This window comes from Mandrillus leucophaeus, unplaced genomic scaffold, assembly GCF_000951045.1.
Source record: "Mandrillus leucophaeus isolate KB7577 unplaced genomic scaffold, Mleu.le_1.0 Scaffold584, whole genome shotgun sequence".
NCBI classification, from domain to species: Eukaryota; Metazoa; Chordata; class Mammalia; order Primates; family Cercopithecidae; genus Mandrillus; species Mandrillus leucophaeus.
Genome location: NW_012106297.1, coordinates 567,040 through 582,031, shown reverse-complemented (window position 1 = coordinate 582,031; position 14,992 = coordinate 567,040). Strand labels below are relative to the sequence as shown.

Sequence of the window (14,992 nt, the reverse complement as noted above, 5' to 3'; positions counted from 1 at the left end):
GTCTCGCTCTGTGGACCAGGCTGGAGTGCAGTGGCGCGATCTCAGCTCACTGCAAGCTCCGCCTCCCAGGTTCACGCCATTCTCCTGCCTCGGCCTCCGAGTTGCTGGGACTACAGGCGCCCGCCACCACGCCCAGCTAATTTTTTGTATTTTTAGTACAGACGGGGTTTCACCGTGTTAGCCAGGATGATCTCTATCTCCTGACCCCGTGATCCGCCCGCCTCGGCCTCCCAAAGTGCTGGGATTACAGGCATGAGTCACCGCACCCGGCCACTGGCCTATATTTTTGTGGACTCTTCTATGGCATCCCAGGATTGGGGGTCCACAGGCATGGAAAGAACTAGTGAATAGTCAAAAAAAAAAAGTTAATTTTAGGTATGCCTCATTTCCCCAACTGCAATTTTAAAGGGTAGGTGGGGAACCCTGAAAAATCCAGAGGCTCAAAGCTTTAGGAATTAAAGAAAAGGCAGGCTATGGAGATAAAGAAATAGTGGAGGGCATCTGTGTAAAGTCATTCTTTGCAAAAGTCAGATCCAGGCGCTATGAATTGAATTATATTCCCTCAAAATTCATACATTGAGCCCCTAACCCCCAATATGACAGTATTTGGAAATACGGGCTTTGTAGAAGAAATTAAAGTTACATGAGGTCAACGGGTATGGCTCTGATCCCATAGGATTACAAGAAAAGACACCGGGGAGCTAACCCACTCTCGGTCATATGAGGACACAGTGAGAAGGCAGACATCTGCACGCCAGGAACCAGGCCCGCACCAGAAGCCAGCTTTACTAGATCTTTATCTGAGACGTTTAGCCTCTGGAACTATGAGAAAATTAACTTCTGTTTTTCAAGCCACACAGTCTATATTTCGTTATAGCAGCCCAAGCAGACAAAGGTACCAAGGAACTGTGTTTATTTATGACTTCTGACGAATAGACGAGTGGCAGAAAGTTTGAGAGACTGAAGTGTTAGTTTTCAAACATAAGCCACACACTGAGATTTTATACAAAACTTGGGCTAGATCATAAGAAGCTTAAGAAACAAATAGACTTATTTTAGAAATTGATCTTAAAGATCTCTGAATCTGTAGAATTGTAACTTCAAATACATTTTAAAAATCAAATACTATTCTTTGGAATATAGGATTAATTTTTTTATTGGTTGATACGAATCCATGAGTGAAATATCTCACTTTACAATATAAATCTCCACACAAAGCTCACAGTGTAATGTTTCCATAACTTGGCCACGTGTAAGAGTAGTTCTAGAAAGAACATTTCCTAGCTTTATTTTTATGTATAATTGATGCATACTGCATATTACACTTGCTTTTACAAATGACCTAGAGATGCAAGACTGATGATAAGTTCTCAATCAATTCATATGATTGTCAAAAACCAACAGCAGGTCTTTTATACTGACGTTCCAGAGTTGTTATTAGTCAGTTAAAATTAATTCCATTAACATGAAATAGGCCAGGTGCAGTGGCTCACGCCTGTAATCCCAACCACTTTGGGAGGCTGAGGCGGGTGGATCACAAGGTCAGGAGTTCAAGACCAGCCTGGTCAACATGGTGAAACCCCGTCTCCACTAAAAATACAAAAATTAGCTGGGCATAGTAGCGTGTGCCTGTAATCCCAGTTACTCAGGAGGCTGAGGCAGGAGAATTGCTTGAACAGGAACCCGGGAGGCAGAGGTAACAGTGAGTGAGATCACACCACTACACTCAAGCCTGGGCTACAGAGCGAGACTCTGTCTCAAAAAACAAAAAAAAAACAAAAAAAAAAAAAAGGAAGAAGAAAAGAAAGAAAGAAAGAAACTATCCTATTACATTCAGTATAAACTAATGAGGTTTCATCCAAAGCAAAAATATATCATTCAAATAAGTACTGTCTCAAGGAATTTAGAGACATGGTGACTTATTGATTTATTGCTTTCCATTTCCTCATCTTAGTTTTAATGCATATACAAAAAAATTAGGTCGGCTTCTGTGGTTAACACATTCATTCATTAAGCATTTTATTGAAGTGGAATGGTGTAATGGAAAAAATAGAAATTTTGGAGATTTGAGAGTCAGAGATTTGAAACCTGGCTCTATACCCCCTCTATACCTCTGTGAGCTCTGGTAAGTCACTGAATCTCTCAGAGTCTACAATTCACCTCTGAAAAACAAGGATAATAATTTTGTGTGGATTAAAAATAGTGTCTTGAGTACCCCGCACATAGTAGGTTCTTCAAAATTTGCCACTGTCATTTATGAAGTATTTACAATGTATGAAATGATTGTAAGAGGTACAACAACAAGTAAAAAATTGCCTCCGTCCTCAAAGAATTTACAATAGTGGAGAAAAACATATAAAAATAAATGCTGTAAGTTGTTGTGGATGCTAGGAGAGAAGTCAGTCTATATCACACAGTGATTAGATAATTCCAATTATTTGAAAATCTACCAATAAACTACAATAGCTAGTCTTGAAAGCTAAGCTCTTCTTAAGCAATCCTGAGAATATACAAGTTAATTTAAAACTAGATAGTCTGATTAGATTAAACAGGTTTGAAGTGACTGACAATCGTCATGTGACCAAGGATAATGATGATAATGAAATGTTTAGGAGTAGATTTTTTTTTAAAAGAGTCTTTTAAAACTAATGTTTAAAAATTTTACTCACTTCCTTTGTATTCTAGATCCTCGCTATCATATATGAAACAGGAACAACATGCAGGACCATTTATATTTGTCTCATTTTATTTCTTGGTAATTACTAAGCCATAGTTGGGAGGTGTTAGAATTTTGAGGACAAGGTTTGAGAAGTGTTATCCTCCATAAACTACTATTTAAAATTATTAAAATCCTAATTAAGAGGAAAATAAAACCCTAACTTGGTAAAATTCTATTTTAAGCTGTGTTTCTCCCCAATATTAGTTTTTACTATTACTTTTGAAGAGGGTGATAATATTCTTTTAAATGCACATTATTCTGTCAAAGGATCCACATATAATTTTTACTTATTACAGGTTTTAATTGAAACAGTAATATAACTATTTAAAAATTTTAAAAAATACAAAATCGCAGTTTTTCATAATTTTGTGATGTGGAAAATACAATAATTCTTTTGAACCAAAGTAAATCTTGGTGAAGGCAAGATTTTTACCTTCTGTCTTCTTGCCTTACTTTATTACCAATTTCCAATCACACGAAAATGTGCTTACCCAAAGCCCTGTAATAATCCTATTGTCATTTTAAATGTTTTAGCCTAAAGTAGACATGAAATCTTTTAACCACGAAATAATAGCATTGTAAATGAAATGTTTATATTTTTAAATGACTGATACATTGCATACACATATGTAAAAGATGTATTTTTATTTTATCTAACAGACTCCTAGAGCAGTTACCATGTGCCAAGATCTAAGCACCTTGCAAATATTCCAATTAAATTGCTTATACCAACCGGGCACAGTGGCTCATGCCTGTAATCCCACCACTTTGGGAGGCCAAGGCAGGTGGTTCACTTGTGGTCAGGTGATTGACACCAGCCTGGACAACATGGTAAAACCCCATCTCTACTAAAAATACAAAAATTAGCCAGGTGTGGTGGCCCATGCCTGTAATCCCAGCTAGTTGGAAGGCTGAGGCACAAGAATTCTTGAACCTGGAAGGCAGATGTTGCAGTGAGGGGAGATTATGCCACTGTACTCCAGCCTGGGCAGTAGAGTGAGAGTCTGTCTAAAAAAGATTTTTAAAAAATTACTTGTATGATGCTAATGTAAATTTTGAAAAAGATAAGATTTTGGGACAATCAGAAAACCCCATAGTGAGTTGGTGACAGGATAAATTAATAGGAAAGTAGATGAAATCTATTAATAGCTAATAATATTCTATTTGTGCCTTCCTCTAGGTGCTTCAAGCAGTGCAAACAAACACATTCATGTCTTAATATTTTTCTTTCAATCTGTTCACTGCTTCCCTGGCAGTAAACAGTACCAATGTTTGCCAATCCTTGTACTCTAACTCAAATGGAGGTATTAGATAAGGATAGACTCTGTCCTTGACTTAAACAGGCAACCCAGCTGATTTAAGTCTTAGTATTAGTGAGCGTCATACTGGAAGAGTTTTGTTCTTCATGTAATTCAGAGCCCAGGAAAATGTCTAGCATATAGTCTATTCTCAACATATATTAATCCAATCAACAAATAAGTTTTGTCCTAAGTAACTGGATTATCTTTTAATAAAGGGATTCCCTGAAATTGGTGAAAACCTTTTCTGAAAAAGGAATATATTTTTCCCAGTAGATTGTCAACTAGGTAAACAGCAAGCAATTCAAGAAGGAAGCTGTGCCCCGTATCTTCAGCATTTGAAATAAAATTATTTTTAGATTTCCTTAAACTTATGTATATTTACTGAGAATAGTAGCTACCCCAAATTAACAATCCAGTCTTAAAAAGTAAAGAGACTGGATTGAGTCTCTATTTTTCTGAGAACTGAAAAGCTATTGAAATTATCAAATAAATTTCCATTTCTTTGTTTTGTAGTTTTCTTTTGAAGCAAAAATTTTCATGTCTTTTCAGATCAAAATTTATTTGTAAATAGTTGCAGTAAGAAATAAAATGACTTTTCTGTCCAGCAGCTTTTACTTTCCATTTTCCATTATACTTTTTAATTACTAAATCCATTCAAATATAATATTCTTTATCACATTTATACTTACCTAAACATTGTGAAATTGATTGGCTTTCCCTTCACAGTCTTTTCTTGTTCAAATGGAAAAAATCAAATTGGCAAAGACATTTGACCTCCAGTGATTCTGGATAGGGATTGCAAAAAGAGAAACAAAATTACAGGACCACTCCAAGTGTGGAGACCAAAGGTAAAGGCAGAAGAGAAATTAAGAGAGAGTTCTGTTTTACCACCCTGCGCCTTGGGAAAGCACCACACAAACCAAATGCAGGATTGAAGTGTAAATCAACAGAAAACTAAGATAAGTTTCAAAGTATAAGCTGTGCGATATTAGTGCCTAAAACTGACTTCGAAAGAAGGAGGCAAAGCCAAAAAAGTGAAAGAATAAAGTGTAAAAATAAGATAATTTATCTACTGTTAGTATATCCTCCCTGACTTGAAAACTTCAGGAAAATCACAACTATATGAACACTTGAAGGAATATGTTAGTTTGTATAATAATTGAGTTTTCCAGATAGTCCAAAGCTAAAATAGGAAATATATTTGATTTGAGTGTGAACCAGATAGAACGAAAGAATAAATAGATTCTACATGAGGGCACCAAGGAGTTTCATATGAATAAAAATCCAAGTGCTTTTAGTGATTTTCTATTTTAGCCTGTTAAAAAATACTATAAACTGGCAGAGTGTGGGCTCACTCCTATAATCCCAGCACTTTGAGAGGCCAAGGTGGGAGGATCACTTGAGGCGAGAAGTTCGACACTAGCCTGGGCAACATACCAAAAAATAAAAAAATAATTAGCAGGGCGTGGTGGCACACACCTGTAGTCCCCGCCACTCAGGAGACTGACGTGGACTCACTTGAGTCCAGGAGTTTGAGGCTGCAGTGAGCTAAGATAGCACCATTGTACTGAATGAAGCCTGGAAAACAGAGTTAGACCCTCTCTCAAAAAACTTAAAAAAAAAAAAATACTATAGGCTTAGCTACTGGCTATTTTCATTTGCTTGGTGGATACTGTTGTCATGAAAACTTGCCCCATGGTATGGAGAGATGCTATTGAATAGTGTTCCTTAGACCATCATTCTTTAATGCCAATTCAAAGATTCGATTGGCCAAATCATACTGAGAAAAATGACTCTATTATAGTATGTTAATTTCCATGATAGTGTAATGATTAAGAGTTGGCTCCAAAGTCAGACAATGTAGGTTCAAATCTTTGCTCCACCACTTACTGTGTGATCTTGGGCAAGCAACTTAAACTCCCTGCCCTTCAGCTTCCTCGGTTATAACATGTCATTAACATTTGTCCCTACCACATATGGCTATATGAGAATTAAATGAGTTTTGACACATAAAATAATTTAAACAATGCCTGACACATAGTGTTCATAGCAAGTATATAATTATTAATTTTTATTATATGAAATAAATAACATATATTACTTCTTATATATTCAAATTTCACATAATATTATGAAATTAGGAAAATCAGTAATAAATAATGTTCACTAACCACATAGACTTAACTGGAACACTTAAGAAAAGACAAATGATGAATTATATAAAATCCTTAAGTCCAGACATCTTTAATAATACATGTTAAATTAATGTCCTTTTACATTGCGGACGGAAACATTCTAAATACTTTATCACTGAGTGATTATCCTTAGCCTACTTATGGAATCTGGCAGCGGGAGACTATAAATATGCATATACCTATATATTTATCTATCTATATATATGTATGTACATCCTGGAATTCTTGTGTCATTATTATTTCTTTGTTCCTCCTATAGATTATATCAAATCGAATCCCTAAAATGGAAGAAGCCAAAAGTCAAAGTTTGGAGGAAGACTTTGAAGGACAGGCCACACATACAGGCAAGCAAAGCAAGAAGAAAAAATAATTATTAACTTAAAATTAAATATGGCAATATCTAATGTTCTTATTGACATTATTCAGTATGTACTTTAAGTAATATCTTTAGATAAATTGTTAGACTAATCTAAAAAATATTTGAGTGGGCAAATTAGTTTTTGAAATCAAATAATTCCTAACAGTTTTATTTAGATGTCAAAGAGTAAAAAAAACACTAATTATTGGTAATTTCTTGCTGACCAACTATCACAAGACCTCTTATCTACACTATAATTAAGTCACTTTCCTCTCTCCTGATTGTACCCCACTCTCATTACAAACTTTCACTGTAAACAAGGTTAGACCAAAAGGTAACTAAATGGCCTTTAATTTCAGTTTTCTAATCTCAAAAAAAAAGGGAATGATAAGATATTCCCTTTATTTTTTTGAATAAATAAATTTCAGTATTCCTCCAGAAAACCTAACAGTTCATTTCATCCAGAGTCTGTTTTCTTAATCTGTTAAATTATGTTTGGCTATCTATATGCCACTCCTAAGAGCTTAAAAAACTTAAATATCATGACTTAAATTTAAAAATTCCCATTTAACTCTATTGAATCTTATTTGAATGGTAATTTCCTCTCTCTTTTAATTTGGATTGAGCCATTAAATTTAGCCAGAAGCTTGAAAGAATTCACAAGACTACCAGCCAAAATGTGTGGAGATTTATTTTATAATAGCAATGTGAGGAATACCTTCCTAAGTATGACAAAAACAAAAACAACAACAAAAAGACCACTGAAGAAAAGGTTGGTAAATTCATTTATAAAAAGGAAGGAAGGACGGATAGATGAAGGGATGGAGGGAAAGTGGGAGACAGGGAAAAAAAGGAAGAAATAGTTGCTGTCTGGTAAAAGTCACCACGAACAAAAGTCAAAAAGCATTTAACAAATAGGGGAAAAACATTTGCAACTCAATCGACAGTGTCAGTTTCCTAATATATATGAAGAGCTCCTACAAATCGATAAGAAAAGGAACCAATTACCAAATAGAACAATGAGCAAAAGATAGGACAGACTATTCATGGGGGAAAAAAGAAAAAGAAAATAGTAACACAAAAAACTATAGTGAAAGTAATTAAGTTTAATAACACATTTTTGGCACCTTCATACATTGCTGATAGCAGTGTAAACCGGTACAATCTCTGTAGGGGCAACCTAGCAATATCAAAATTAGTAATGTATATGTCCTTTGACCAGGGAATTTTACTTATATAACCATAACTATACCTGCACAGAGTTTTAAAAATGTATGCACAAGATTCTTCACTCAGTGTCATATGTCATAGAAAAAACTGGAAACAACAATGTAGATCACTACGAAACTGTTTAAGTCAATTATGTATATCTACACAATGGAACACCATGCTTCCATTTTCTAATTAAGGAAGAACCTCTTCATGTGTGTATACCAAAAAAATCTCCAAGATGTAGTATGAAACAGAAAAAACAAGGTAAGGAAAAATGCATATAATACACCACCATTTGTAGAAAACAGGAACAAAATGGATTCTCTTTTTTAAACAAACATGTACGCATGTATATTTTGAATATGCATAAAACTTATCTAAAAATATTGATATGAACACTATATGGGAAAACCAAAAGCTTTGATTGCCTGCATATAATATACATACATTCATAACAAATTTATATTAAATATATACCATATATATAACAAATAAAAATTATTAGGTAATATGGAGGAGAAAGAAGGAATACATCCACATATAGAATACGATATAGAATACAGACATTAAAGGTGTGGATATAGCTAAGCTTTAGTGAATGATAATCAGTTTAATATTCCTTGTTTTAAAGAATTTAAGACTTTCTTAAGTGAATAATGTTGTTAGTCATCAGGTCAACTGAATATTAGAATTCCAGTTGAATCATTCTTCATTTAATTAGTTTTACTTAAATCTGCCAATCTGGCCGGGCATGGTGGCTCACACTTGTAATCCCAGCACTTTGGGAGACTGAGGTGGGTAGATTACTTGAGGTCAGGAGTTCAAGACCAGCCTGGCCAACATAGTGAAATCCCATCTCTACTAAAAATACAAAAATCAGCCGGGCGTGGTGGCATGCACCTGTAGTCCCAGCTACTCAGGAGACTGAGGCAGGAGAATCACTTGAACCCAGGAGGTGGAGATTGCAGTGAGCCAAAATCACACCCCTACACTCCAGCCTGGGCAACAGAGCAAGACTCCATCTCAAAAAAAAAAAAAAAAAAAAATCTGCCAATCCTATTCTTTCTATGTTTGTAAAATATTCCTAGAATCTTAGAAGAATGGGATGGTCTCATAATAATTTTCCTAAAGCCATTTTAGTTTTATTGAGGTCAGGCCCCCTGCTCACCAGTTGTTCTTTACATACTATTGTTATTTTGTTTCCCCAACATTCCTGGTTTCCTTTATTAATACTGTAATGCCAAGTTTAGTTTGTTGCTGAAGTTTTTTTCTTAGGTAATAAAAGTGCTATTTTTTCCAAAATTCTAGTCTCCTACCTGCACTCTAATTTTTAAACATATTAACCCCAGCCTTTTGCCAGTAGTTCAAAGTGCATAATTTATATTTTCATTAGTGCAAATGTTTCCAAAAGATTCTTTACCAAAACCCATTTAACAAGATTAATGTGGGAGCATATTTTTATGAGCAGGGCAGTCAGAAATTTCTAGTCCAAACAAGATGTTTGTTTCTGATGCAGGAGATAATAAGTTTATTCCATGACAATACTTATACAAATTTCAGTTATCCCAATAGTCCTTTTGAAAATATAAAGGAAAACAATTTATTTTTCATTTCATTCCAGGACCTAAAGGAGTAATAAACGACTGGAGAAAGTTTAAATTAGAGAGTCAAGACAGTGATTCAGTTCCACCTAGCAAGAAGGAGATTCTCAGGCAAATGTCTTCTCCTCAGAGTAGGAATGGCAAAGATTCAAAGGAACGAGTCAGCAGAAAGGTAAGATAATACAAAAATCAGTAACAAATAATTTACAATGTGTTTTCTAATCTAAATCAATCTAGAGAATCATTTTAGACTATTACAAAATATATTGATTACAATATTGCTTATGCTGGCAAAAAAAAATGGAAATGAAGTGAATGCCTATTGTGGCCTTCCATACCAAGAATACCTACAGTTATGGAAAGAATTAGTTACAAATACATGAGTTGATCTAGAGGTAGTTTCACAATATGAGAAAGCAAAATACAGAAAATTCCATCTGGGGAATCATAATAAACCTGCTCCACTTGTTTTGAAAACATATAAAGAAAAAATAAATGTAAAACTATGTTGAAACATGTAAAATACTACACTAATGTGACACATAATCATTATTAAAAATTGTATGCCAAGGTTAAACTTTGGAAATGTATCTGAATGCCTACATATCTATATGCCTGAATATGTGAATGAAACAAGTTTTCATATAAATACTCAAATACATCTTCAAGTCAAATTTGTGTGGTTTGGTCTGTTAAATTAACAGAACTATAGCAGCAACATAAAAATTATATAAAACACTGGAAATTTTTAGGGTTAAAACTAAATTGGGACAATATTATTATTATTATCATTATTATTATTATTACTACTATTATTATTATTTTGAGACAGAGTCTCGTTCTGTCACCCCGGCTGGGGTGTAGTGGCACAATCTTGGCTCACTGCAACCTCCACCTCCTGGGTTCAAGCGATTCTCCTGCCACAGCCTCCCAAGTAGCTGGGACTATAAGCATGCGCCACCATTTTTTGTAGAGATGGAGTTTCACCATATTGCCCAGTCTGTTCTCCTGGGCTCAAACAATCCACCTTCCTCGGCCTGCCAAAGTGCTGTGATTACAGGCATGAACTCCCATACCCATCCTGGGACAGTAATCTTAAAACAGAAAAAAATATGATAAGGAAAATAATGAGGACATTAGGGAAACAAATATAAGAAACAGAAACAAAAGAAAGAAGTAATGAAAGCATCATAAACTTTTACTTAACTTAAATCTCAGTGTCTTCTGTAAAATGACACTAATGATACCTATCTCAGAGGTTATTTGTAAGGATTGGATAACATAATCTATGTGACGTGCCCAACACTTATGAATGTTTTTCATAAACATTAGTTTCATGTGTTCTCAATTCTCCTCTACTTTAAAAATTGATAGCATTTGCTGTTTGAGAGGTTACATGAGTAAGAGGCAGCAGATGATCCCACATGGGAACCATCTAACTTGCATGGTTCTGAGCTGCTCCACATCTATTAATCACACTATGTCCCATTGTTCCTTTTTATCTTTTTCTCTTTTTTGGCTGGGGGAACGGTTACTTAATATTCTGTTAAATACATCAATAATGGAGTAGCTATTATGAAAGGCCTTGCAGGTAACTTTATATTCCAACTGTAAGGAAAAGTAGCTATCTTAGAAAATGGAATTTGGGCCTTTTCTTACTTCAGCCCAAACTAGTGAATAATAATAACCTGGAGGGTTTGTTAAAATACGGATTACTTAGCCTCGGTCTTATAGGTTCTAATTCAGTAAACCTAGGGTGGTGCCCAAATATTAGCATTTCCAAGAAGTTCCCAAGTGAAGCTGATGCTGCTGGTCCAAAAATTAACCTCTTGGATGATCTGATGAACTCCAAATAGTAGGAAAAGTTGTCTTACTTGAATTCCATCCCCCATATTCCAAAAAATCAGTAAGTTATAAGATATAATAGCATTTGTTGCTATAAAGAAAATAAACCAGCATAAAGAGTGGAGAGCGTGAGATGGGGACTTTTTTAAGTAAAGTGATCAAGGAAGGTGACATTTAAACAAAAGCTTGAAGGAGGTGAAAGAGAAAGGCACATCAGGAGTGAAAGGTAGGTGGTCCAGGCAGAGAAAAGAGCAAAAGTAAACTCCTTTGGTTGAGAATGGGCTTGGTATATCTAAGGAATAAAACTTCTGACTTAATAATTTCTATCATTTCTTTATTCTCAGATGAGCATTCAAGAATATGAACTAATCCATAAAGAGAAAGAGGATGAAAACTGCCTTCGTAAATACCGTAGACAGTGTATGCAGGATATGCACCAGAAGCTGAGTTTTGGGCCTAGATATGGGTTTGTGTATGAGCTGGAAACTGGAGAGCAATTCCTAGAAACAATTGAAAAGGAACAGAAGATCACCACAATAGTTGTTCACATTTATGAAGATGGTATTAAGGGCTGTGATGCTCTAAACAGTAGTTTAACATGTCTTGCAGCAGAATACCCTATAGTTAAGTTTTGTAAAATAAAAGCTTCGAATACAGGTGCTGGGGACCGCTTTTCCTTAGATGTACTTCCTACACTGCTCATCTATAAAGGTGGGGAACTTATAAGCAATTTTATTAGTGTTGCTGATCAGTTTGCTGAAGAATTTTTTGCTGGGGATGTGGAGTCTTTCCTAAATGAATATGGGTTACTACCTGAGAGAGAGGTACATGCCCTAGAGCATACCAAAATAGAAGAAGAAGATATTGAATGAAGATTCACTATGTCAATATCTCATGTTTATCCTTTAGGCATTGGATGATGGTTTTGGTAGTATCTATATTGCTTTAGTGAACACAGAGTATGGGCATGGGCATGGTTATGCTAATTTGACAAAAATGATTGATGCAACAATCAAGTTATTAGCATTTCTTAGTATTAGTTACTCAAATTGATACAATGCTTGATTACAAAACACAGCTGTCTTCAGCAACATTATTAATAAACAAAGAGGATGTGGATAATATTTACGACATTTTTCAAAAATCCCTTTCAAGTTACGTTTTGTCTTTTTTACTCCATTTTCCCTCCTCACTGTTGTTATTGTTTGGGCTTTTCAAATTACATTATTCATTATAATTTTCTTTGTGTAATAAAAATAAAATCTCATGAGGAAATAAATTTTCTGTTTGAAGTCTATTCTTTCTCAAGTATTACATTACCAATGCCCTAAAAACATTATAAAGCCCAAAATACAAAATATCATTCAGTAAAATATTTTATGTTCCAACCAAATTAATGCATAAGAAACTTAGAAACACTGTGGCAAGTTAAAGTTGTATTTCAAAGAGGAAGCAAGATCTTTTTATTCTCTGGGTGGAAGAATAATATTTAGTGGTAATAAAATTACAATATTCATTTGTTGATTGCCTATTATGGGTCAGTATTTTATACATATCATCTCTAATTCTTAACCACAAATCTGTACATAGAAAGTATTACTCCCATTTTATAAACAGTAAAACAGAGAATCAGAGAAGTGAAGTGTAAGTTCTACCTTTATTTCCCTTGAAAACATTTGGAAGTCTCTTCTCCAACACAGAAACATGGAAGTGAAAAATAAAATATGTTCAAAATGTCTAAATGAACAATGAGATGAAGAGCAAGATAAAAGAAATTCCTAGGTTTCTGAATCACAGTAGAGAAATAATGGTGCTGACATAATATGGTCTACAATTAAAGATGTGGCACTTGGTAAGTACCCGGAAAAGGGTACTTTACTTGTTTAAAGCAGATTTGCATGTTTTCCTGCGGCAGCTCAATGTTGAAATCAGACATTTGCCACAAAGTCTACTTTTCACTCTCCTAAATGACTACTGCTATAGCTTCTCTCCTTTCCATAAGCCTTTTATATCACTTTCCTCCACTTCAAACATTTCATCTTACTCATACTTCATTGAGAAAATAGACGATATCAGATGAGACCTACTTCATCTTTCCATCACCAGATCTGAAGTGCACAGCTGAAGGAAACACTGTTTCTGCTGACATCACGATGGAAGAAGTGTCCATTCCATCTAATGCCAACGGATCAAACTGTACTGTGAATCCTACTCTTTTTATCCATGTAGTAATTACTCTCCTGTAATTATTACACCCTTCTCTGCATCATCTCATTCTTCCTTGTCTATGTTGTATTATTTATATTGGCTTACATGTGAATTTTTAAATTGCCCACTGTTTAAAATACGCCCACCTACAACTTAAATTTTCCAGCTATCACTCACTTCTCTGCTTTCCTTTACAATTCTCTCTCTCAAAAGAGGTATCTAAAGTCACCATCTTTATTCCTCACTTCCAATTTTTTTTTCATCTCACTCCAATCAGGCCTTTGTTCCAAGTACTTAGAGTCAAATTTAATAGCCAATTCTTATTCCTTATTTTTTTGTCTCCCTCTTAAAAGCATGTGTCATAGTTGACTATTTTCTACACCACCCCCCACCCTGTTTTTTGTTTGTTTGTTTTGTTTTGTTTTGTTTTGAGATGGAGTCTCATTCTGTGGCCCAGGATGGAGTGCAGCGGTGTGATCTTGGCTCACTGCAACCTCCGCCTCATGAGTTTGAGTGATTTGCCTGTCTCAGCCACTCGAGTAGCTGGGACTACTGGCATGTGCTACCACCCCTGGCTAATTTTTGCATTTTTAGTAGAGACGGGGTTTCACCATGTTGGCCAGGGTGGTTTCGAACTCCTGACCTCAAGTGATCCCCCTGCCTCATCCTCCCAAAGTGCTGGGATTACAGGTATGAGCCACCGCGTCTGGCCTCTTCCCCTTTTCAAGTCACTTCTTTGGCTGATTTGAAAACTCACTGCTTGTTTGCCTTCTATTCCACTGACTATTCCTTCCAAGTTTCCTTTGCTGATTTATCCTCTAAACACCCCAGGTAATGCCCTCCAGTTCATAATCTTAACTACCATTTATATTAAGGCAACTCTCAAATTCACATCTCCAGTTTTATCTCTGTCCTAGACTCTAAAATCCTATGTCTCAATTGCAGGAAGGGAAGAAAGGAGGAAACAAATGGGATGGCGGTGGAGGGGAAGAAGGTCTGCAATTGTACTAGATTTTGGTGAAACAAAAGTGGGTGAGATAGAATTCCTGACTCTGACTACTTCCTAACATATGGTCACTTCAATAGGTACTGAGTGTTTTTTGCTCATTAATCTAAAATTCCATCCTCTATTCTTCTTTATCAATTGAGAAAGTAATTTTAATTGCCCCATGGACTATTTCTAACTTGATGAACAACAGGCATATCACATGGAGAAAAAGTGCTAGAAAGGAGACATTCAGGGTAATTATATATAAAATAAGTAGCTTTAAAGTAATAGTTCAACATGTTTTCTCCTATCAAGTAATTGCTAACAAATGTATTAATCCAATACAGAATTCTTTGCTAAGGAATTACTGGACCTAAAAAACTGTAGCAAAAAATGGGATCCTTGCATAATATAGTTATAATTCAAAAACTCCTCAGTGGAACAGCTCTTTATAAATTGACATTAATTCCATGGACTGAAAGTAAATACTTAAAAGAATGGTAGCAAGGTAGTAAGGAAGAATAGTCAAATAAGCATCTTAAAAGAGAGCAATACTTTAAGAATA

At 35.1% G+C, this 14,992-nt stretch overlaps 1 protein-coding gene and 1 long non-coding RNA gene across 3 annotated transcripts in view; one reads left to right on the top strand and one right to left on the bottom strand.

Moving 5' to 3' along the window:
- Positions 1-12,526, top strand: part of PDC (phosducin) — a 16,425-nt gene extending 3,899 nt beyond the window's left edge. The window contains exons 2-4 of one of the 2 annotated variants that reach the window (XM_011999158.1): positions 6,475-6,559; positions 9,407-9,558; positions 11,576-12,526. In XM_011999158.1, coding sequence (XP_011854548.1) covers positions 6,499-6,559; positions 9,407-9,558; positions 11,576-12,103 — 741 coding nt within the window. In that variant the 5' untranslated portion in view covers positions 6,475-6,498 and the 3' untranslated portion in view covers positions 12,104-12,526. Of the gene's footprint in view, positions 1-6,474; positions 6,560-7,248; positions 7,346-9,406; positions 9,559-11,575 lie in introns of those variants that run through there. The other variant, XM_011999159.1, reaches the window with a different exon arrangement.
- Positions 1-14,992, bottom strand: part of LOC105553183 — a 33,859-nt gene that overhangs the window by 13,439 nt on the left and 5,428 nt on the right. Inside the window, exon 3 of the long non-coding RNA XR_001008115.1 lies at positions 4,710-4,805. This is a non-coding gene — a long non-coding RNA (uncharacterized LOC105553183). The remainder of the gene's footprint in view (positions 1-4,709; positions 4,806-14,992) is intronic.